Genomic DNA, 22,930 nt, shown 5'->3' with positions numbered 1-22,930 from the left:
CAAAGTATTCCATGGCTCCCAGAGGTCTGCAGAGCATCAGTGTAATTAATATATGATGTGATATGATTGATACTCTGTGGCAAGTGCACATGTTTTCTGTGCTTGTCCCTGCATTAAAACCCATTACAGCAGGAGAAATCTTAGTCCTCGATGCATAAAAGGAAAATCCTGTGAGGGAGCAGATGGACACTCAAGCAGCAGTTTCTTCCACCCAGGCACAAACTGCCAGTAACCTGGCAAGGAGAAAGTCAAGCCCTTGTGTTGCACAGCCCACACTCCTGCAAAGGAATGGGACTTGTCAAAGGGAAGAATGAGGCTTTTATAGGATTAAATTGGTGTTTGCACATTGGGGTATTTTCCAGACTGGGGTGGCTGAGACATGGGATCCTCACTTGCTCTTTTTGGGCTGAGCTAGGCTAAGCAGAGACTTCAGAAAGGAGAGAAAACACCTCTTTGTAGTATAGTCCTGGGGAAAGAGCGTTGGCTGCGTCTTCAGGCAACTGCAAGCAGGAATAGCTGTTGTGTGAATATATTTCCAGCACAATACGAGGAGCTTGGAGGCAGAAAGGACAGCGATACACTGCACAGCTTTCTTTAGCTATGAAGGTCTACAGGAAAGGTCGACTACTGGACCAAGAGAGGCTGTCACCACCATGACCGTATTAAAGCTGATGGCAAAATCCCCTTTTGCTTTGGTAGTGTAGTGTATGGATCACAGTGATATGGATCATGGCAAAAAATGCTTGTTGACTTATTAAGTGCTGCCTGCGATCTGAGGATATTGGAAAACATCGTGCACTTAGAAGGCCTCCAATGGGAAGTGCCAAGGGCTGAGCAGCGACAAAGTTCTCCAAGAGCCTCTAGATCTACCCACGCTGAAAGGAAAGAGAAGCCACATCTTATTTCTAATGGTGTGAAGTTATCACTCCGCAAATAAGAGGTCTCATCACTGTTGGAGTGTCCCAACTCCTGGGAGCTTGCAAGAACTGGAGCTGCTATGGGCTGAGACTGTGGTCCACCAAAGAGAAGAAAATCTGTGGGGACCTGGTTCTGGGGGATGGCACAAGTCATAGAACCACAGCCTGGTTTGTGTTGGAAGGGACCTTGAAGCTCATCCAGTTCCAAGCCCCTGCCACGGGCAGGGACCCCTTCCACTAGAGCAGCTTGCTCCAAGCCCCTGTGTCCAACCTGGCCTTGAACACTGCCAGGGATGGGGCAGCCACAGCTTCTCTGGGCACCCTGTGCCAGTGCCTCAGCACCCTCACAGGGAAGAAGTCTTCCTTATGTCTAACCTAAATCTAAACCTAAAAAGTTCCCTTCCAACCCAAACCATTCTGTGATTCTGTGATTCTGTGAACACGCAGGAAAAGCTCTTCAGAGCAGTGCAGCCCTTTCTCAGGATGAGCTTAGGCCACAACCCAAATACGAGGTGTGGTGCCTCCTGGTCACAAGTAATGTGGGAGGTATTTATTCCAAATATTAGCTGAAAAAGGCTCCCTTTTCTAGGGAAAAGCAAACACAGGTCACCAAAGCTATTTATTTTAATGATTCTTAAATGCTCTGATTTGAGGACTCCAAGCAGTGGTGTGGCTATATCTATATTTACTGGATAAATGTATTTATTTATGGATGGGATGCTTTACTGCTGACAGTAAGGTTTGTTTTTAAGCCTGACCGGGGTAAAGGAAATACATACAAATAAGCAATAAACCTAAACAACACTAAAATAACATCAGTTAAAACAATTAGAGTTACTTCCACTCACAAAGTATTGTTCCCATTTTGCTATAACATGGGAAAAAACTCCGTTTCCTAAGTCAGCTTGTAACTGATTTTGGATTTGCGGATCCTTGTAACAAAAGGGGATTTCTTTTGTCTGTTATTTATACTCTTCCTATGGCACCGTGTGTCCGTGTCAGTGTGTCTGGAGCACCCTGTTTCAATGTGCAGTGCTTCCAGCCTGTCCCCATCTCCGTGGCTTAGATGGGGCTTGGTGGCACCAGTTGGGCTCTTCTCCCTGCCCATCCTGGTTGCATTGATTGTGTGTGTGTGTGTTTGCAGAGGCAGTTCCTCCTTAGGAGACTTTGTCCTGGATTTTAAAGTTTTATCGTCTCTGAATTATGTATAATTCAGGAGCTTTGGGGCCTGGAGTTAAAAATAGACCCCGGAAAACTCTCTGTCAGTAATCAGCAGAGCACTGAGGAAGGTTCAGGGTATGTTTTGCTTGGGATCCTTTGTCTAATTATTCTAAAGCTTTAATTGCATTTGCATCCTTCACCCCACACAGGGAGTTTCACACTGGGTTGTTCTGCCATTCTGTGTGTCTTTTGTTTCATCCCAGAGCTGGATGCAGAGGGATGAGGTGGGATAACTTAGCTGCCACCAAGTATTTAATGCCATCTTAAATGCTAGTTTACCTCTGTCTGCGTGTCCACTCTCTGCTGGGAGCTGATAACAAATGCCAAGGAAAGGCAGTGGGAAGATAAGGATCTAAGTGATACTTCTTCAGGTCTGCGATTGCAAGTATTGAGTCATTAAAATACCCGTCATTTTGTGAGAGGAGCTATATCTATAGACCAGTATTAATGTTCAGCAAGTGGGAATCCAGGAGGTTGCATCCTTAGAGCATCATGGGAGAGCAAAGCCCTGTAGAGAATAGTGTCAGTGATTTTAATGGTAGCTAAAGAGTGCTGTTCAGCTGTGACAGTCCTATTGCTCCTCTGTTCCACCCCTCTTTTTTTGGAAGAAGTCTCCTTTGAGGTGCTCCTCACTGAGGTGTGCCTGCTGCAGCTACATGCTCAGCCTTTGCTGGTGATGTATGATTTATGGTGTGCTCCTCAAAGATGCAGTTAATCAGGAAATCCTCCAAACCGGGACATCTCCCAAGAAACAACTTCCTATGCCTCCTCTTTGAGGCATGTTGCGCCATGCCGTGATTCATCTGGTAAGCACATCCTACTGTCAAGGTCTCACAGAGCATCCTTTCTCCACCATGGGACTTGTCGGATCAGTGGTGGCAAAGCCAGGGGAGTTTTGCTCCTTTTCCAGTTCCTGAGTTGCTGGAAGCTAAGTCCTGTTTGCCAGCCCTGTAGTTTAATTTAGCCTTGGCTCCAATGACTAAAGTTGGAGAAAGAGTCCTCGGAGTTTGCCAGGCTTTGTGCGTGCTGTGTTGTGGGTGAGGAGTGATGAGAGAGCCACAGCAGTGAAGTGCTGTGAGGATTTTACCTGCCTTTTATCTTGGGTGAGGAGTATTTTGTAAAATTGTTGCACTTTCCTATCCCATTGATGTTGAGCACCGACTGATTCCTTTTTCAAAAGCAGCTATTATTACAAGCACCTTCCAGGAAAAACCGAATAGCTTGCAATTTGAGGGAACAGATTTATCACTTAAATTCTAACAGAGAGAGGAAATCATTTCCAAGCAGCTTCCTGACATCATTTTGTGTTCTTCCATGGCTTCCAAAGCAGGTCAAGGCTTTGGTTTGTGCCTCTCCTTTCAAGAGGTAAAGAATTCCCCTCGTGTAAGAGAGGAGAATGGCCAGCGGACCAGTGGGAGTTCCTGGAAGGGGAAGTGGCAACAGCAAGTGGCCTCCAAGGAGATGTCCCTGCTGGAAGTTCCCACAGGACTCATGTGTTGATAAATGCTGGCCTTGGGTGGTGGGGATGATAACCAGTGGGGAGGTAGCAGCTCCTTTGCCACGTTTTTGATGTGCAGTGGGATGGGTATGCTGAGCACTGGGACATTCAACCCCATCAGCACCACACGTGCAGGACCTGCACAACAAAAGTTAAATATAGATGCAGGTCTGTGCCGTCCCGGGCTCTCCTGGCACAGATAATCCATCCTATAGGCAGATGAAAGCCTTATCTCAGGGTACTGGAGGTCACTGGGTTGGTTTCTGTGAATCATTTCTGGAACCACAATATATTTATTTCTTTTAAGGTTCTTCTGTTCCCTCTGCGCAGGCAGATGGGGCATCCTCAGGGCTGCCCTCAACCAGCCCCACCTCACCCCCTCCACCTCCCTGGAAAGTAAATCCCACCCTGAACTTTGTGTGCAATAAAGGCAAGTGAAACTGCCAGTGCCTACCGAAGGCCTAATAACCTGTTTGTTCAGTTCAGGCCTTCTGCAACCATTTGTTTAAGATAAGCAAGGGCGGAGATGTTTCTTAAGGGCACAAAAGGCTCTTGAGATAAAGCTCATGCGGACTGATTCTGTGATATGGCCTGATCATTTCTTTTCTTTCTCTCATCAACCCAGCATTGGGGTTTTTCCATTGGTCCAGTGGCTTTTCTCAACCTTTTGTTCACTCTCAGGGTTTCAGTGTTGTTGTGTCAAGCATCTTTGTCTGCTTGACCATTGTGCGCTGGAAGCGTTTCTGTGAGGAATGTCTATGGAGGAGGCTGAATGAGTGGGTATGAGTGAAGACAGTCACTTTGTGGAGTGAGGTTTCAGATCTCAAAGTCAGGCTGCATTAGGCATGAAGATCATGGGGATGAAGCAATGGACCCCAACCTTTCACAGCCCCTAGCGTCTTCGTGAAACACCCATGAATTCGGCCACCCCAGGCAACAGTTGCACTTGAGAAGTGCAGAAGTGAAGAAGGAGGCCACAGGTTGGTCCCAGATAGGAATATCCCTTTTGTAATGCAGTTTTTGTCAGATGCCGAAGGAGTCCCTGGGGTTTGCTATCTGAGGGGGGTCACAGAAGGAGCAGCAGCAGAAGAGCCCCTGCCTCGTTTCTGCTTATCTGTTAGTGATTTGCCATGTGATTTACTATCACCGGTGAAAGGAGCAAACCTGGTGCCTTCCTCCAGCATCTTCAGCTGATGCTGCTGCAGAGGAGACAAGAGAAAAGGGATGGTAAAGCTCCTGCTCATAGCAGGCTGGTCCTGCTCTTCTTCCTCATGTACCTCCCAGGCCAGTACCTACAGGTTACTGAGCTGAGATGTGGGGTGGGGTGGCTCAGGAGAGGGATGTTGCTGGCCAGAGGCAGTTATCAGTGAAGGGAGAGGCAGAGGCTTTTAGGTTGCTGCACATTGCCAACAAGATCTTGAAAGCTTTTTACTTGTTCTTTCATTAAACTTTGATGTAAATGGGTCTGGACAGCCCAGAAAGCTGCCGGCTTTCCGGATTCCCACAGGCAGATGGAGGGGGTTGAGATTGGACAGACACCTTTGTTAGGAAGGTAGAGCGCAGAAGAGTGTACATAGGCATCAAACCCACTCCCCTCTGCCATCTTGTCTGCAGCAATTCCAGTAGATGACAGATTACCCTTGGTTGGCCATATGATAGTGACCTAAGCTTGCCACGCATCACATTCCTTCTTCTCCAAGAGCTGCTTTTCCCAAAACATCTGAAAATGAATCTGCACATCACAACATATTTGATCTCTAGAGGGCTGGCCCAGAGAGCAGACCAGTCCTGAACGCCCCTTGTTTTCCAGAGCAATTGGCCTTTCCTGTTAGAGCGTGCATGTTTATGATTTAAACTTGACTTACACATACACGCATTAGAGGTCCCATGGGCTTCTCAGGTTCTGCTCCGAGCTTCCCACCGTGTAAACCGCAGAGTGTTTAGCTCCAAAATTGAAAATTACCTCTATTAGCAATCCGTCCTCAGACCATGGGCTCCTTGTTCTTCTCTTTTCCCACACCCCTTGCTTCCAGAACCAGCAGCACTGAGATGTTGATTTGTCACGTTTTTCTCCAGCCACTTGCAAATAAATAGAGAGACCAAATGTGATTTCACTGCCCACTGAGAAGTTGCAAACCTGCCTAGGGAAAACTGTGAGCACCTGGGCTTGATGGTGTCCCTTGATGGTGTCCTCAGGCCCAAGCAGGAGCAAAACCCATCTCTCTTGTGCAGGTCTTCTTGTAGACCTGCTGTGGAGCATAGCATTGTCTTCTGCTTTGCAAGACATTTCCCTTTGGCTCTGTTGAGGGATTTCAGCATCATAAAGCGTGTGTCCACTGAAAAATGGAAGCGCTGCATTTCAGATCCATGTTGTCCTTATTGAAGGCACTTCCATTGCTGTCCTGCATGACCCACAGTGGGGAGCAGCCTCCACATGAACCCAAGAGCCATGTCATCGCACCCCCAGAACTCTGGCCTGTCACCATCCACCCGTCACCCTCAGTCTTCTCCAGCCACTCCACCCTTCTTGCAAGCTGCTGATATTTCCTTTTACATCAGCTTGCTGCACAAAAAGAGTCGGCTTCTCTCCCTTCCAAATTTAGCTCTGTTTAGGCACCAAAATAGACAAGAGTAGGGATTGGTGACGGGCTTTTTCCAAAACATTGTCTCATGACGGGGACTAAGGAAGGGAACTGTTCAGCTGGAGAAGGGAGACGCTTGATTTTCTTAACGGGGACACAAAGTGCTCCGCTGCTTAGGCACAGGCAGTGTCCAGGAGTTCTCATTGGATTAGGAGCCTTATTCCCATGTAATTAATCCATCTGTCATCCCAGTGCTGTCTGCTGCTGGTGGACAGAGGTCTGAAGAAGCACGGGGATGCTCTGCAAAGAGGACACGCAGCAATACACCACCATATGTATGGTTTCTAGCTGGAAAGAGCAGCTCCTGAGAAGGAGGCTTCACATTGAGGAAGTCAGTGCTTTAGGTCCTTGTGTTCTGCAGAGGTAGTTTTGGTTTTCCAGGGTAATTGTATTTGCACATGTCTGCAGTGCAGCTTAAATTCTTAAAATACCCCAAGGTTTAGCCTGCTGTAGTAGTACAACATTTGGAAACAGCCTTCCTGAGTGTTGTACTATGTTTAACCTGATTGCCTAAACTAGCTCGGCTGCTGTGGTTGGACTGTGTGAGTCTGCTCCCTCCCTTCCTTTTCTCATTTCGTTTGATATCCATTGGCCACTTTCAAGTAAATTGTCAGAGGAACACAGATCTTGGAGATATTAAGCCCCTCCTATGCATTCAGTGAAAACAAGGGATGAGGAAGACTCAAACCACAGTCCCTCAGTGATGGAGAATGCTCAGTATGATTCTAAGCTATTAGACATCAAAGATGCCGTACAGAATGAGCCACGAGTTGTTTGGCTGCAGGAGAACCAAGTCAGACCTGGTGAGACCTTAACTAGTTGAGAACCCAAGCACCAGAGAGCAGGTTGGCAGCTTTCCCTCCTCCCAGACTAACTCATAGTCAAAGATGGGCTGTGTTTGAGCGGTGAGATGAGATGTAGGGAGCATGAGGAGAGCTCCTTCTGCTGCTGGGTGCAGGGACGTGAGCAGAGGATAATAGAGCAATGCATATCACTGAGCAGATCCTTGCTGGATGAGCAATTCTGCAAGAAAGCTAAGGCAACTTCATGTTGCAATGGTCCCTGTACCTTTGCCATGAGGGATTATGTAGGATGCTGTGGCTGGTGTGGCACCTCTGCGTGTTAGGTAGTTTTAGTGGGAGAAGGATAAGTTGGCCACTGAGAGTGGGTGCTACTCTTGAACATGCTTTCTGATGTCTGTGCTAGACTGTATGATCATGGTGCATCTGGTTTTCTCTGGAAGAGTTAAAAGTGAAGAAGAAAGTTAAAAGAGAAACTGCCTTCTCAGGAAGAACGCTTCAAGACTGTTCAAAGCAAGGTTCAAGTCATAGAATCCCAGACTGGTTTGGGTTGGAAGGGACCTTAAAGCTCCTCCAGCTGCAGCCCCTGCCATGGCCAGGGACACCTTCCACTAGAGCAGTTTGCTCCAAGCCCCTGTGTCCAACCTGGCCTTGAGCACTGCCAGGGATGGGGCAGCCATAGCTTCTCTGGGTACATGGGGATGTGCAAACCAGCAGCAGGACTTACCCAAGGGCTTGGCGAGTTCTGCATTGCTTGAAGCCTGAAAGAGGGAACGTCTCCAAAGTGGAAGGCTCCAGCTGCTGTGGGAGCTGTAGGGTCACTGCAGATTCTCCAGGCTCTGTGTAGATGGCCAGCATGGATGATCACAATAAACCCTGTTGGTCTTGAACTCGGGGATGCCTCCTGTGGTCTGCAAGCCTAAGTTCATTACCACCCCCAGCAATTCCTCCATTAGATCTTGAACCAGAGCAACTAAAACTGTTATTATCTCACTAACCACTACTAAAATTAACAGTCATTTTGAAGGCTCTTCGGTGTGTTATGTTGTCATGCCAATGTGACAAAGCTGCTGCTCGATGAGATGTGTTCCCACCCAGGGAACCTTGCCTTGCCCTTGCCCAGGCTGCTCCCTCGTGGCCCCTCGTGTGGTGATTCACCAGCAGCGGCTGGAGCTCTGAAGCTAAGATAGATTGGGATGGAAATAAAAGGAGAGACTTTTACAGGGCTTTTATTGCCAGCCGGGAGAGTACAAAGCTGCATAAATAAAATTCATTATGGTTATGACAGCTCTGTGGTCCCTGGAAAATAAATAATACTTTGCACTTGCATAGTGCCTTTCATACAGGAACCTCAGAGCTCTTTGCTCACATTAATGAAGCCTCACGATGCCCATAGTGAGATGGTGAATACAGCATCCCCCTTATCAGATGAGCATACGAAGTCACAAAGTCGGCACCTTCAGTGGAGAGACAACAAGTCTGAGTTACACAGAGTTCTTCAACTGGCTTCGCTTGGGCAAGTCATTTAACATCCTTGCCATCTCAGCTCTTTCCAGTAAGGTGGATGCCACCTGTGCTGTCCACAGGGGTAGCAGGAGTGGAGAGTCTCAATGAGGTGCTCTCGTGATGAGGTCATTGACTTGCTAATGGCACTGTGGCACAGCCCCAAACAACCTGCAAGCTGTGGCTCATGTTGGCTTGCTCCAGTATCCTCAGAATGCTGCTAAGCATCATCCCTTCACTGATATTTTTACAGCTGGGTTTTAGATAAATATATAAACACAAAGGAAACAACACAGTGAAAGGCAAAGAGCTCGGGCTGGAGAACAGCCCTGAGGAGAAGGACTTGGGGTGTTGGGGGAGAAGCTCCCCATGACCCAGCTTCAGAGAGCACTTGAGCCCAGAACCTCCCCGTGTGCTGGGCTGCACCCCCAGAGCATGAGCAGCAGCTCAGGGAGGGGATCCTGCCCCTCTGCTGCGCTATGGGGAGACCCCCCCCTGCAGTCCTGATCCGGCTCTGGGGCAGCAGCACAAGAGGGACGTGGAGCTGTTGGAGCGAGGCCAGAGGAGGCCATGGAGATGCTGCGAGGGCTGGAGCAGCTCTGCTCTGGAGCCAGGCTGAGAGAGCTGGGCTGGGGCAGCCTGGGGAAGAGAAGGCTCCTGAAGGGGAGACCTGAGAGCAGCTCCAGTGCCTGAAGGGGCTGCAGGAAAGCTGGAGAGGGGCTTGGGACAAGGGATGTAGGGACAGGCCAAGCGGAATGGCTTTAACCTGCCCGAGGGGAGACTGAGATGAGCTCTTAGGCAGAAGCTCTTTGCTGTGAGGGTGCTGAGGCGCTGGCACAGGGTGCCCAGAGAAGCTGTGGCTGCCCCATCCCTGGCAGTGTTCAAGGCCAGGTTGGACACAGGGGCTTGGAGCAAGCTGCTCTAGTGGAAGGTGTCCCTGCCCGTGGCAGGGGTTGGAACTGGATGAGCTTTAAGGTTCCTTTCAACCCAAACCAATGATTCTGTTAAAGTGGATGGTTTATGTACATCGGCACCGGCAGGGTGTACAGCTCTATCTCACTTTTGTGCCCTTCAGTGTTGATGCCTCCTGTATCTTGGAGCTGATCACTGCTTTCCCCTCTGTTTTACAGGGCTACCACCCATTGCCTCATGAAGCTGAAATCGCACACACCAAAAAACTGTTCAGAAGGAGGAGAAACGACCGGAGGTAGGTGAAATCTCACTGATGGGGGGGGGGGGGGGGGGGGGCTGGGTGTTAAGTCTTCTCTTCTTCATTGTACATCTTCTCCCACTGTCTTCTGGAGTGCATTTTTACAATACTGGTGTTTATCAGCTCTGGGTTGATGCATAAACCCTTATTTGAGCTTCAACATTCTGAAAATGCAGGGTCTGTGCATCCCGCTGGTTTGTCTTTTAAATCTGGTGTACATCCTATATTGTTCCAGGACTATCTTAAGGACCTCCTCTTCCCCTTACACTTATTCCATCATAGTCAGATGCCCCCACTTGTATTAGAAGAGGCAGCTGGCACAGTATTATCCATAAGAGCTGAGTCCTTGCAACATGCTTCCTCTCTTCCTATTGAAAAGCATAATTTGCTGACTTTCAGGGTCACCTGCGAAGTGATATGGTTGGGAAGGCTTTGCAGCACGCCTTGGGTGCCTTCTTTGTAAAGGAGGGGATGTGTTAAATAGGCAGCTGAGTTCCTGTGGCACTGGCAATTTCAATCCATTGAGTTAATTCAGTTGGGTCAATTGGGTATTTAATTGTGTAAATTGCATATTTAATTATATGAGGGCATCTAGGGTCCTTGATAGGAATTGTGACTATGCTTAAGTGAGAAAATAAACAGGGAATAAGGGAGTTAGTTGTACATAGAGCTTTATTTTTGTCAGCAGATTCAGCTGTGGCTGAGACAACACAACCATGGCAATAAAGCATTTCTAAAACTAGGAGTTTGCAACGTTAATGTGGTTGAACAGGAGGAAAAGTGGCCGATGTTTTCTCCTAGAATGAGCTGAAATCTGTGTCTGAGCTGTGATGCCTCCTCACAGGGGGATTTTCAGGGAAGTGCTACAGGCACCTGTAATAGAACTTGGTGTCCTCAAGTCTCCCCATCACTTCTTGACCCACGAACACTTGTGATGCAGTTAACTCTGTGCGTGGCTTTCCCACGTTTTACCCAAGCGACCGAAAAACAGCTGAAAAGAGTTTGCTCAGGCATCCTAGAAACATTCTTTTGTGGGCTGGGCAGTTCAGCAGCAGCAGACTCTGTTTTCTCTTCTCTTTGGGGCTCCCTCCTTTTTCCTGTGCGCAATTTAAAAGGCAATTTAGTCTAGTGATTTAGAAATAATAATAATAATAATAAAAAAAGGTCTTGTTTCAGCTGGGTCGCAGCCCTGCAATCACCAAAACATGGTTAAAAGCAGGATGAGGTCTGCTTGTGTTGCAAGAGCGAGCTGGGTGGGCTTCCTCACACGCTGCGCTGGGCTCCCCGAGCAAAGGCAGTGGAGGTTGGAGCATCCCTCTCCCATTCCAGCTCACCCGAGTCTTCCTTCTCCATCTAAAGAGTGCATAATGCTGTGGGAAAGGAACCCAAAGGGTCCCCTGCCTGAAGACCCATGCCCAAAGCTGCGCCAGACCATAGCCATGGCATTGTGTGTTGGTTCTTCCCTCCCACCTGAAAAACCATCCGGTCCAAGGGACCACACCAGACGTGTACTTCTATTTATTTTTCTTCCTGGTCTCTTCAGATAAACCATCAGCAGACAGAGGTATTCAGCTCCCCTGGGCATCCCTGTCTCCTGCACAGATGGCAAGGATTGATAGCAAAAAAACTGCCTTGGGCTGGGGTTGGAAGATGGTTGGGTGAGATACAGCCCAGACCAAGTAGCACTGGGATAACATGCGAGGAGGAAATACAGAAGCTTTAAAGCCCAGTTGATAGGGCATCATGCGGCAGGAGACATGAGGCTGTTTCAGCCCTAAGCAGTCATGAATGCAATAAAATGGAAAGAGCAGAAGGTATGCGGTCCTACCTAAATCCTCCACAGACATCCATGGTGGTGTCAAAGCTTAGGCACAAAAACATACTTACTTTAATTGCAAAAAGCTAAGAAGCTAGATAAAGGGAGCTGGAGGGGAACAACAGTCTCTTAAATAATTCTTTAAGCAGAAAAGGCATGGTCCCATCCCCTAAGCTTTCACTGGGGACCTCAGCAGCTTCTTCTCCCCACAACACATGGTTTGATGCTGGGGGTTTTCAGGGTCCCTTTCCCTCTGCAGTGTGTCTGGGACTAGGAAGGGAGTTTAAGTCCTTCTAGTGCTGCTTGAGATGCCCCTAGAGAGCACTTGCTCCTTAAAGTTGCTTTCAGCAGTATATCAGAGCTCTCAGAATAGTTATTTTATGAGAAAAATATGGTACAGATAGGGAACAAAAGTTAGAAATAAAGAGAAAAAAGGGAATAGGAAAAAAAAAAAACACAAACCCTGTACTCTATTGGAGCACAAAGCTTTTCACACCTTATTGCAGTGCTGTTACCTTAATGTCCCAGGCTTCATTATGAGAAAGAAAAGCTTCATTTTGGAGCTGGTAGAGCCACACAAGTGGTATACACATACCTTAAGCTGAGATTTTATGGCCAGAAAAAGAGTTGGGAGTTACAGGGGTTTTGTTACAAACCTCATCTGGATACAGAGACTCAAAATTGACCGTGGATGAGGCATCGGAAGCAGTGAGGCTTGGGCAAGGCTGAGCAGGGCCATTTGGTGGTGCATAGGTTGGGATCAGGGTTAGGAAGCAGCTCTGGATGCCTGGACCCAAGGGAGGAAGAGCTGGTTTCTCAGAAAGTGGTTGGCAGCAGCCAGGGATGGGAGTAGAGTTGATGTGCAGTGGATTTGCAAGATCAAAGGGTATTCCTGATCCACCAGTTAGAAGCAGATGTGGCCCCAAAGCCAGGCTCTGGTTTTCATCAAGCAGCTTTCCCCCTTCTCCCTAAGTGGTGAGCACTTGGCACTAATATGTGCCCCATATCTCAGGAGCAATGGCTGTATGTGGTGCACCAGCCCTCCCAGCCCAGGATACCCCTCATCCAAGAGGGATGTTGACACAGCTTGGGTGACCATGGTGAGCATCCTCCTGCCATGTAGAGGGGTCACCACTGACAAGTACACATCCAGCTTGGGTTGAGGAGCCAACCCAGGCTGGGCAATGCACGATGCACAGGTCCAGCTGGCCTTGCCTCATAGCTGACCTTTAGGTTGGTTGGTGCTGTATGTAACAGCTAGCATAAAAGAGCTGATAGAGCACATTGGTACCCAGAAATCTGCCTGTTTTGTTTCCATGCAGTCTTGGATGATGTTGGCTCCCTGCACAGAGCGCATGCGGCTCCTCTCCCCTCCCTGACAGTGACATTCTGAAGGGGCCACGTCTTGGTCTAGCGAAGCACCTTTTGTTTCTCATGCGAAGCGATGCTGACGTCCGGCTGTGCTATAAATAGCGCCTGTCCCGCTTCCTTCCCGTCACCTTTCCTCGGGAAACGCTGTCACTGCGTTGTGAAGGAGCGTGGCTCACCTACCCTGAGGTCTCTGCCATGCGCCTTTCTCTGCCCTCAGAAGAAGCAACCCTATGGGCATGCAGCCATAGCTCTCTGCTTGCATATACAATAGCTATTTAGATCCCACGAGTCATTTTTCCATGGGATGCATGCTTCATTTGTTGCAAAAGACAGATACGAAGAACAAATCAGAGGTATCATCAAAACAGGGTTCAAACAGTCCTTCCCAGTTAAGGATCACTGTGGGTCTGTTGGACATGTTTTTAGTAACAGCAGTCAACATCAGAGGCACATCTGGTGGAGGGTTTGGTTGCACAGAGTGGTGTAAAAGCCTACAGGAGGTGGTGAGATTCTTGCTGCAAAGAGCTTATGATGGGAGCAAAAGACCTGGTGGAGGTACTGCACTTCCCACTTCACCCAGCAGAGATCCCACAGCCAGTGTTTTCTCTGTTGGTTTGGTACTTGAAGTGTAACAGCCACCTCCTGATGAGTGTGATGGAGAGCATCGCAGCTTGATGGGAGAGCAGCAGAGATGAGTTTTTCATAGCTGTCACACCAGTGAGGGTTTTTCAGAGAGCTGGAGAAGCTCTGCTCTGGAGCCAGGCTGAGAGAGCTGGGCTGGGGCAGCCTGGAGAAGAGAAGGCTCCTGAAGGGGAGACCTGAGAGCAGCTCCAGTGCCTAAAGAGGCTGCAGGAAAGCTGGAGAGGGGCTTGGGACAAGGGCCTGTAGGGACAGGCCAAGGGGAATGGCTTTAACCTGCCCGAGGGGAGACTGAGATGAGCTCTTAGGCAGAAGCTCTTTGCTGTGAGGGTGCTGAGGCGCTGGCACAGGGTGCCCAGAGAAGCTGTGGCTGCCCCATCCCTGGCAGTGTTCAAGGCCAGGTTGGACACAGGGGCTTGGAGCAAGCTGCTCTAGTGGAAGGGGTCCCTGCCTGTGGCAGGGGCTTGGAGGCAGATGAGCTTTAAAGTCCTTCTTGCCCAGCCATCCTGTGATTCTATGATAGACCTAAACACTGATCCACTATTTGCTGCCGCACAAGACCCAAAGGTGACTTGGTTTGACCTCCCATTGGCAGCCACCTCTAGGGAAAGAAGAACCTTCCCTGGGTAGTGGCAGGACCTCTCCTGTCCTTCTCTCCTGCAAGCGGTCAAGTGAAAAAAAAAAAAACAACTCTGGATATGGGGCACAATGGACCCATTTCTCAAGTTCTTTCCTCCAGCCCTTCCCAACCTGATGCTTCTCTGCTAGCCGAGCACAGGCTGTGCTGGGACGTGGTCTTGGGCTGGTGGGCTCTGAGTTTGACCCCTTGTGTTTTCAGGAAGTTGCCCAAAACACCATTTCTTATGGTGCTGTCCAAGCACTACAGGTCAGCTTGGTGCTGCACAGGGTTTCTCCAGTTCCCATGGCATCCTGATACGATGTGTTTTGGGATGGAGGGTCCAGCTGGCCAAACCCCATAGCCTGGAAGTGCATGCACCAGCCTTGTAGGAGTGGTAAAAAATGTCACCCGGATTAGATAGGATTTACAAGGAATGCATAAAATCGCAGTGGGTTTAGACAGGTGAGTTTGTTCCTCTTGTGGCAAACTCCTTTTATGAAGGGTTTTCAATAGCCACGCTGCTCAGGACATTGTTCTGTACAATTTCCTTTCAAAACACCGTAAAGGGCACTCTACCACTTTACCCTATCATAAAACATCACAGGGATCAGCTTTGCCCAGCTTGTTCCTTCAAGTGCAAGAACTCCTCATTCCTTTAATCTTCTGGTTAAAGCAGTACTGAAATCGTTCTGCATCACCTAAGAAAGGGGACAGTCTTGCTGAGGACCAGGAAAATGTTGCTGGGGAAATCTTAAGAAGTTTGCACCGTTGTAATCACCACGTCTTGTTGGCTTCAGAAGCTGAATCAGGTGGAATACCTTACCAAAAAGAAATCTTCATGTAGTCACGTAGATGTTGGCTTGGATCTCATGGGGCTTTTCGTGGGCAGTCTGTGGGCAAGGACAGAAGAGGATGACAAGCAAGGGCAGCCTCATGTCTTGCAGAAGATGGAGTAGAAGCCTAAGTGTTAATCAATCCCCTCATTAAACAAGGCATCTGAATTTGTCGTCTCAGTAGAAAAAGGATCCCTTGTCCTTCCTCCATGTGCAGCTGATACATCTTCAGGCTTTGGGATGAGCAGAGACAGAAGGGGCTGCTCTGCCTATCCCACCAGGGCTACTGGGGACCACAGCCAGCCTTGGGTGAAGGACCCTTAGCTATGCCTGAGCTTTGTGTCATTTCCTCATCTCCTGTTGGATGTGGGGGTAAGGGGTGTTTCTACACCTGGGAAATCCATCCTTTGTATGTGGGTAAGGAGCTGGAGCAGGAGCCTGGCTCACACATGGAGAGAAGGGGTGGGAGCCAAGAGGCTCCCATAGGCAGGAGGGTTGGACTAGATGGTCTTCAGAGGTCCCTTCCAGCCCTGGGTTGGATTCTGTGGTTCTGTGTCCTTTCCCCATCTCACTTCAGCGTGCCCCAAATACTTAGTGCCTTTCAACAGCAGGATTACAGAAATGTCCCCAAGTTGTCCCAGTTTGCTTCCTACCGCTAGCTTGGCTTTACACTTAAATGACCAGGAAAAAACAGTCTGGATTATTATTTTTGTGTTGTTTGCTGGTTTTAATTAGACTTAGAGCTGGGGGAGGCAGAAATATCCTCCTTCCCTGGAGAGCCCCAGTGGCTGTCAGGGACGGTTTCCTCTTCCTGAAGCAGGAGGGTTGTGCAAGCTGCGCTGACCCGTCCTGCTCACACCAAGAGCTGGGTTAGCTGGGGTGAGTGCACCCCTGTCCTGACTCCCCAGCCAGAGCCCACCTCCTCCTATGCAAGTGTGGTCCTGCATAAGCACAGCCCAAAGGACAGTCATGGTGGGCTTGGGGCCAGGCAGGGAATGTCCCAGATCCGCCAGCGGCTCCGCTGAGGAGCGTAGGCAAGCTGTGATGTATTTCTTTTCCCATTATATTTGATTTTACAGACCCTCGGGGACACTCAGCCACCTACAGTGATTAGTCTGACTGATTAAGCTGCTTTTCCTCTTGTGGCAAACTCCTTTTGTGAAGGGTTTTCAATAGCCACGCTGCTCAGGACATTGTTCCTGTACAATTTCCTTTCAAAACACCATAAAGGGCACTCTACCACTTTACCCCGTCATAAAACATCACAGGGATCAGCTTTACCCAGCTCGTTCCTTCAAGGGCAAGAGCTCCTCATTCAGGGAGAAGGTATGTGGTTGGGTGGAAGTTGCAGGAATTGGAGTGAGGTGGAGCCATTAGCAAGGTAGATTTGAGGTGAGATATAAAGCAAAAGTTTTCTGCTTTTGGTTTTCGGGGTTTTTCTGTTTGTTAATGTGAGAATCCAGGGTCACCCAGGGATGCGAAGGATAAAATAAACTTGAAAGCTCAGAGAAGGAAATGCTGCTTCTCACGTGTTGGCTGGCTCAGCCTTGCCCAGCAGAGGCTGGGAGCGGATGCGGATGCTCTCGAGGTACCCGGAGTTAGATGGCACTAAGGGAGAAAGGCTATTTCTGCTGAAGAAACACCCTGCTGTGAACAGCAAGCAGATAAAACTGGCCATTTAATTAAGGCTGGAAATCAGAGGAAGGTCTGCCTTGATTGCCAGCAAGGGAGTAATAGACATAGGGAACTGGAGGGGGTTGCAATGGCACAAGGTCCTTCCTCTCTGTGTTTGTAGTTACTCCCATACCCTCTCATGAGGCTATTGGGTAGGTCCATATGAAGACCTGGTGTCACTGGGACGTGGTTAGTCCATCAGCTGCTCCTGGGACAAGGCAGTGATGCAGCAGGGCAGAGATGATATCAGGAGGGATCAAGCAGGAGCCCCTTCGACCCGCAGAGCCGGGCTGGCCAGACGCGCTGGCATCACCCAGCCCCACTGCCCTTCCTTCCAGGCGTCGAGGAGAAGGCTCTGCCAGGGGTCATGGCGCTGTTGAGAACAAAGCCTGTACCAGGCTGCTGTCGAAGGAGCAATCCTTCCGTGATCAAAAAGCTGCCGCCTGACGAGCCATGGGCATCCGGCTGGGGTGACTCAGCCACGGGTGGAGCTGCTGGGCAGCACTGCAGCTTCTCAACAAGAGGGACCTCTTGGAGCTGGCAGCTCCGTCGTGGTTTGGCTCCATCAAGACCCCTTGCTGCCTTTGTACCCTGCTCTGGGCTCAGTGAACAGGACACAGCCTGGCACAGGGCTGTAATGGTCCGACACCATCCCTGTGCAGTAATCCCAGCTCTGGTACCTACGGGGCATGGATGATCAAATAGCTCTGCAGAAGCCATCTGAAGTTGAGCCAGTTTTAAATCTAGCAGTGGAGAAGGACTGGCTGATCTAAGGGCAACTTGCCAGCCCCAGCACTACTTGTAGGGTCTTCCCATTATCTGTGTGGTCCATGTGAAATACCAGTAACAGTAAGGTGGAGCAGTTGGTCTTCAGCACCCATTGGGGTGTTTGTTTTGCCTGTCACCCGTGCCTCAAGCTGTGGCAGGGTGAGTAGAGGTTTTCCACCCAGCTGCTCTTGTTTCTGCCGTTGTGATCAGCGCTAAGCCCTTACACATTTGAGGGTGTCAGTGAGAATATGCCCAGCCATGAGTCACCCTCAAGGCAGATGGTGCGGCTGCCATCCTGCCGGCAAAACACACCACGAGAGGCAGTGCCATATTTACAGCTCCTTTCCCGGTGCCAGCAACAACTAAAAGGATTTTGCACTTCTTGCAATGTGGGGAAAACATACTTCTGTAATTATCAGAGCTCTGTGGGCTCAGGACTAATGTAAAGAGAAAGATAAACCTGCATGAGTTCAACAGGACATGCTCCACATGAGCAGATCTTCATGAGATGTGTATCCGTTATCATTCTTCATATCTACTACGTCCTCCTTCTGTGCCTACCTAAAGGCATGGTGCAGAAGGGTTAAAAGATACTCATCTAAGCAGATTTAATCCTTTCCTTTCATTGTTTCTTATTTTTAATGCCAGGAGGCAGTGGCAGGAGAGAACTGGGTGCGTTTCCCAGCTGCAGGGTTGCCACCTCTATTGAGGGCAGCTTTGTCATTACATAAATACTCTACAACACAAGACTTTTTATTCCTTTTTTTTTTTATGATCATGGCGACTGAAGTGACCCCTGTCCTGCAGACTAAATTTAATCTGAATTGCCAAGCTGCCAGTAGACTTCATGGCATCAGGAAGCTTTTGCAGGTTGTTTTTCTCCATCTCTGCAGCTGATTGAAAGACTTTATGTACCACCGGCAAAGCACGTTACTATTGTGAAACCTCAATAGATATGTAATGGCCTGTTGGGTAAGGTCAGGGTCTTACGATGCTACTTCACAGAAAGAAACATAATTGCTCCAGCAAAAATATCCAGAACTTCAGTGTGTGGCTGTGGTGGAGGGACATCTAATTTCATCAAAACTCGTTATTTATGAGGTATCTTGTTCCTGTGTGGCAGTAGGGGCTGATGTGAAGGACAGTGAGTTGTTAACACTGAAAGCTGTTCACTCCTTTTCTGCTGCTCCCCATTTGCAGGTTAGCAAAGCAACAGCTCTTGCATATCAAGCCTTGGGGGGTACATGGAAGACCTCATTTCAGTTCTCACCTTTATCAGAACTGCTGAGCTTCACCTCTGTGACCACAGATGTTGTTGCAGGTGCCCTCACATATCATGAAATCCATGCAAGGAGCTAGAGATAGTGAACCTTGTGAAACCTGCACCAAAATGGGGTGAGAGCCAGACAGGATGCCATAAAGCACCTCCAGTGATGCCACCATCTGTGTCACCACATGTGTCCATAACTATGTTAACCATATATGAATTCGATAGCAATGTTCCCGTTGTACTTGGAGATGGTCAATGGAGTTTGGAGGATGGTTCACCTCAGTGTGAAGCAGCATTTGTCCAGGTGACTCCCTCCCCAGTCTCCAACTCCTGTAACTGATTTGGCTGCCATGGAGTTTAGTCCCCACCTCACATTTGTCCTCTGACATGGCAGACACCTATAATCAGGCAGATTGAACCCACCATCTGTGTAACCCTTACCCCATGCCTATGTTCTCCATGCCTTAAATGCATCTTGCTGCTGTAAGTTACGTGGGGAGCAGTTGTCCTGCACAAGACTGAACTTCGTGAGCAACCCTACAATAATCCAGTGCTGCATGGAGAGGAGGGAGGAATCCCCTTCTCCTGCGACAAGGTGAGAATTCCCAAAGGTGGCAATCAGAGATGCTTGGAGAGCCCTGGAAAGATTCTCACTGAGATCTTCTGGCCTTCACATAATAAAAATGAATCTGGCCATCTTATGAGAACAGGTTTCCTTGCTTTATTTTGCCTTCCCATGTTGACCAGAACCAAGGAAGTCTGAAAAACAAAGAGCTGTGAGAGGAGTTGAGCCAAAATGCCTCACATCAGAGGAAGCACTTGGGATAGGGATTTGTTTGTGGTCTCTCTTCAACAAGAACAAAGACCTGAGACTGGGCATCCCGTTCTCTCCCATCTCATGGAGGAGAAATCTCTTCTTAGCCAAGGAAAGCAAGGGCTTCCATCAAGGTGTTTTCACACTCAGGGAGAGTGCTGCCTTGGCACTTCTTGAGGCTGGTGAGATCCCTCATCTGTATTTAGCTCAACCCCGTTGAGGCTTCACTGGCCAGAGGGAGCCCCACTTACCCATCAGCTGGGTAGGTAGGTAGGTAGATGGATCAGCTGGTAGCTACCTACCCAGGTAGGTAGACCCTACCAAGGTCTACAGCTTAGGTGGCTTGGTGCTGCTAATGAGCAGGAGTTGATGGGAGTCATTGGTGTTTCATGGGTGAAGTGTGTAGTAGGCTCTTTTGCCCTTGGTTTTTCATACACAGGTGTCAACAGAGCTGTTGCCAATAGAGGTGGAAGGGTTTAGCTCTGAGCCCTGTAAAAGCATTTCCAGAACCCCAAACTTGTTTTTACTTCAGATAACAATTTGCATCTTTTTCTAGAAGGTTTCTTCCAGAAGGGAGCTTGTGGTGGATGCCCAAATAATGAATCCTAGGGTAGGAGCTGACTGAGCATGGGGGAGTCTGAGGAGATGGTGGCATCTCAGGATGTGCATAGTAGTGATGCCTTTGGTACTTAAATTTCAGAGAAGATACGAGATGACCCAAATCCTTGGTGGGATTTGGGGAATTGGTTGGTGAGCTGTAGAGTCCTCAGATCTACCTAAGATGTTTTGTTGATACATGTGTGCTTCCTTGGATTTGGTCTTAACTTTGAAAGAAAAGACTTGCATTTGCCTAAGTGTGTCATGAGCACATGAAATCGTGGGACGATCAGAAATGGACCCTAAAGCAGTGTGGCTTGTGGTTTATTTGTGAATTTTAAAGCTATTTTCTAGCTTTTATTTAAAGGACAGTATTACTGTATTCTTTTATGTGAAAATCTGCTGTTCTGCATTTGTTATTGCCTGATTCTGAGTTCTCAGGCATCATCTTCCTGTCTGCTATTGTGACAAAATGGTCTTGCCTTTTATTTGCCTTCCTTATCTTTCACTCTCACATAGATATATATATAAAGATATATATAGACACATGCATATCTAACCAAAATATATAGATATATAACCAAGTTGTACCAGCATTTTTGTCTCACAAAATGTTTTCTCAGAGGGACTTTAACAACTGAAAACACACTTGTTCCTGCAAGCATCACATTGGGAAGAGGTTGGCATCCCACTTGCACGTGTCCTCTTTGAGCCAGGTAGTTTTTGTTCTGGAAAGATGGCCAAGAGAACCCTGACTATTACTCAGGAGTGTGCCATGCAAGGTATTTGTTTGAAAACTTGTTACAATAAGCTGGCAGCCCATATTCATGCGATTTTCACGCTGTCTTGAAGGGTTGCACTATTTCCAGAGCTGCTCCCATGCCGATCTATTCATGGCCAGCGCTAGGCCTCCTTTCACAAATAAAAATAGGCACAGGAATGGCCCTCACCCTGGATTTTAAGATTGGAAGTTATTTTGGGTGAAGGGGAAGGTGAGCATGTTTTACGGGTGACATGAACGTGTCGTTTTTAAGGCCATGAAATTTTGGAAAAGCCTTAGAAACCCATTCCCAGAGGTCACCAGGACAAACCTCTCCTGCTGGGCGAGTGAATAGAAATGAGTTCATAATTACAGAGTATAGTAGTGACACATTTGCTTTTTCACTGTTTTAATTGAGGTTTTCAGAAAGGAAGAGAACTTAAAACAATACAGAAATGTCTTTTGTTCTTCCAGGGCCATTTACTGAAGGCTTTGCAGTGAGAGGAGAGGATGTTTATTAAAGAAAGCAACAATATAAAGATGTTATTTTAGTGCTGAAGTGCTGTTCCTAGCTGGAATAAAATGGAATGTTTCGGATGGACTGGGTGCTTACTGAAGGCTATCATTGAGCTAAATGATTTGCCTTGCGTTTACTAAACTCAACACATGGTGTTGGAACAGAAGAAAGAGAGAGAAAGGCAAGGAACTGAAAAGGTTGAAACACTCTTTTCCTTCTCAGTAGGATTAATTAATTAGGTGTAATGGTGTTTGGGTCTGAACCCCTGAAGCAGCATCTGGAAGTCATGTTTTCATCCTCCTCCTTATGCTCCTGTCTTCTCCATGCTCTCCTGGGAGCTGGTGGGTGTTTCTGGAGCCACCATGTAGACTCTCTTTGGCGATGCAGAGGGAACATTGCAAACACACCCAGGATGTCACAGTCATCCACACTGAGCAGGGAGTAGAACTGAGCCAGTGTGATGGTGGCTGTGAAAAGCTACCGTTTCTGGGAGAGCTCTTGTCCTGAGCAAACCAGGGAGAAGTTCCTTCTTTTTAAGGACAAAACTAAGTCTCTGGTGGTGTACTTGCCTGCAGTGATGAGTGACAATACTAACATCTAACTAAATCATCATGTATAGGGTGCAACGATGCAAAAAACTCTTCTAGGCAGTTGACAGCACCTAAGCAGAGGTGTTGTTAAGAATAATAGTCACTGTCCTACTTAAGACTGAGAAACTTTGAACCAACGGTGAAGGACAGGCGACATTTTCAGGAACAGCTGCACTAAAGTTGCATCTCAGAAAGAATTCATAGAACTTCTCAAGTTGTAAGGATCCCATACGGATCACTGAATCCAACTCCCTGCTCCTTGCAGGACTTTCTAAAACTAAACCATATGAGTAAGTTGCACCAGCTGAAGCTGAGCATCCTGTGGAACAAGGTGTAGAACTCACTAATGTCTCAAACATTAGAACAATAAACATTAGAACAACTCACACATGTCTCAAAGATGGTGCCAGGAGGATGCTGCCAGACTCTTTCCAGGGGTGCCTGGTGACAGGGTGAGGAGCAATGTCCATAAACTAAAACACAACAAGTTTCACCTCAACATGAGGACAGACTTGTTTGCATGGAGGGTGTCAGAGCCCTGGAGCAGGCTGCCCAGGGGGGTTGTGGAGTCTCCCTCTCTGGAGACATTCAAACCATCCTGCACATGTTCTTGTGCAACCTGCTCTGGCCCCTGCCTTGAACTAGAGGGTCCCTTCCAACCATAACAGTTCTGTGATTCTGTGTCTCTATCAGAGCGCTGGTCCTTCACAATGAGGTTCCTCAAGGATTAAGTGAAAATCCCAAGTTCACAGTCAGCACTTGCCCTGCCTGCCCGAGCAGAGCCAGCGGTTGCAAGGCATCAGCTGAGGTGTTGGTTACAGGCAGTTTAGAGACAGATCATCATTTCTTTCGGTTTGATTGTCCGCAGCAT

At 48.2% G+C, this 22,930-nt stretch overlaps 1 protein-coding gene across 5 annotated transcripts in view; it reads left to right on the top strand.

The window, feature by feature from the left end:
- Nucleotides 1–22,930, top strand: part of CTIF (cap binding complex dependent translation initiation factor) — a 153,357-nt gene that overhangs the window by 75,412 nt on the left and 55,015 nt on the right. For all 5 annotated transcript variants that reach the window (XM_061450499.1, XM_061450497.1, XM_061450501.1 and 2 more), the window contains one exon: nucleotides 9,712–9,788. In XM_061450499.1, the coding sequence (XP_061306483.1) occupies nucleotides 9,712–9,788 (77 nt within the window). The remainder of the gene's footprint in view (nucleotides 1–9,711; nucleotides 9,789–22,930) is intronic.

This window comes from Pezoporus flaviventris, unplaced genomic scaffold (assembly GCF_033815535.1).
Source record: "Pezoporus flaviventris isolate CSIRO_AGI_PZ_B2104156 unplaced genomic scaffold, CSIRO_AGI_Pfla_v1 ptg000010l, whole genome shotgun sequence".
Lineage (NCBI taxonomy): Eukaryota > Metazoa > Chordata > Aves > Psittaciformes > Psittacidae > Pezoporus > Pezoporus flaviventris.
Note: the sequence above shows the minus strand (reverse complement) of the source record. Positions and strands in the feature narration are given on the sequence as shown.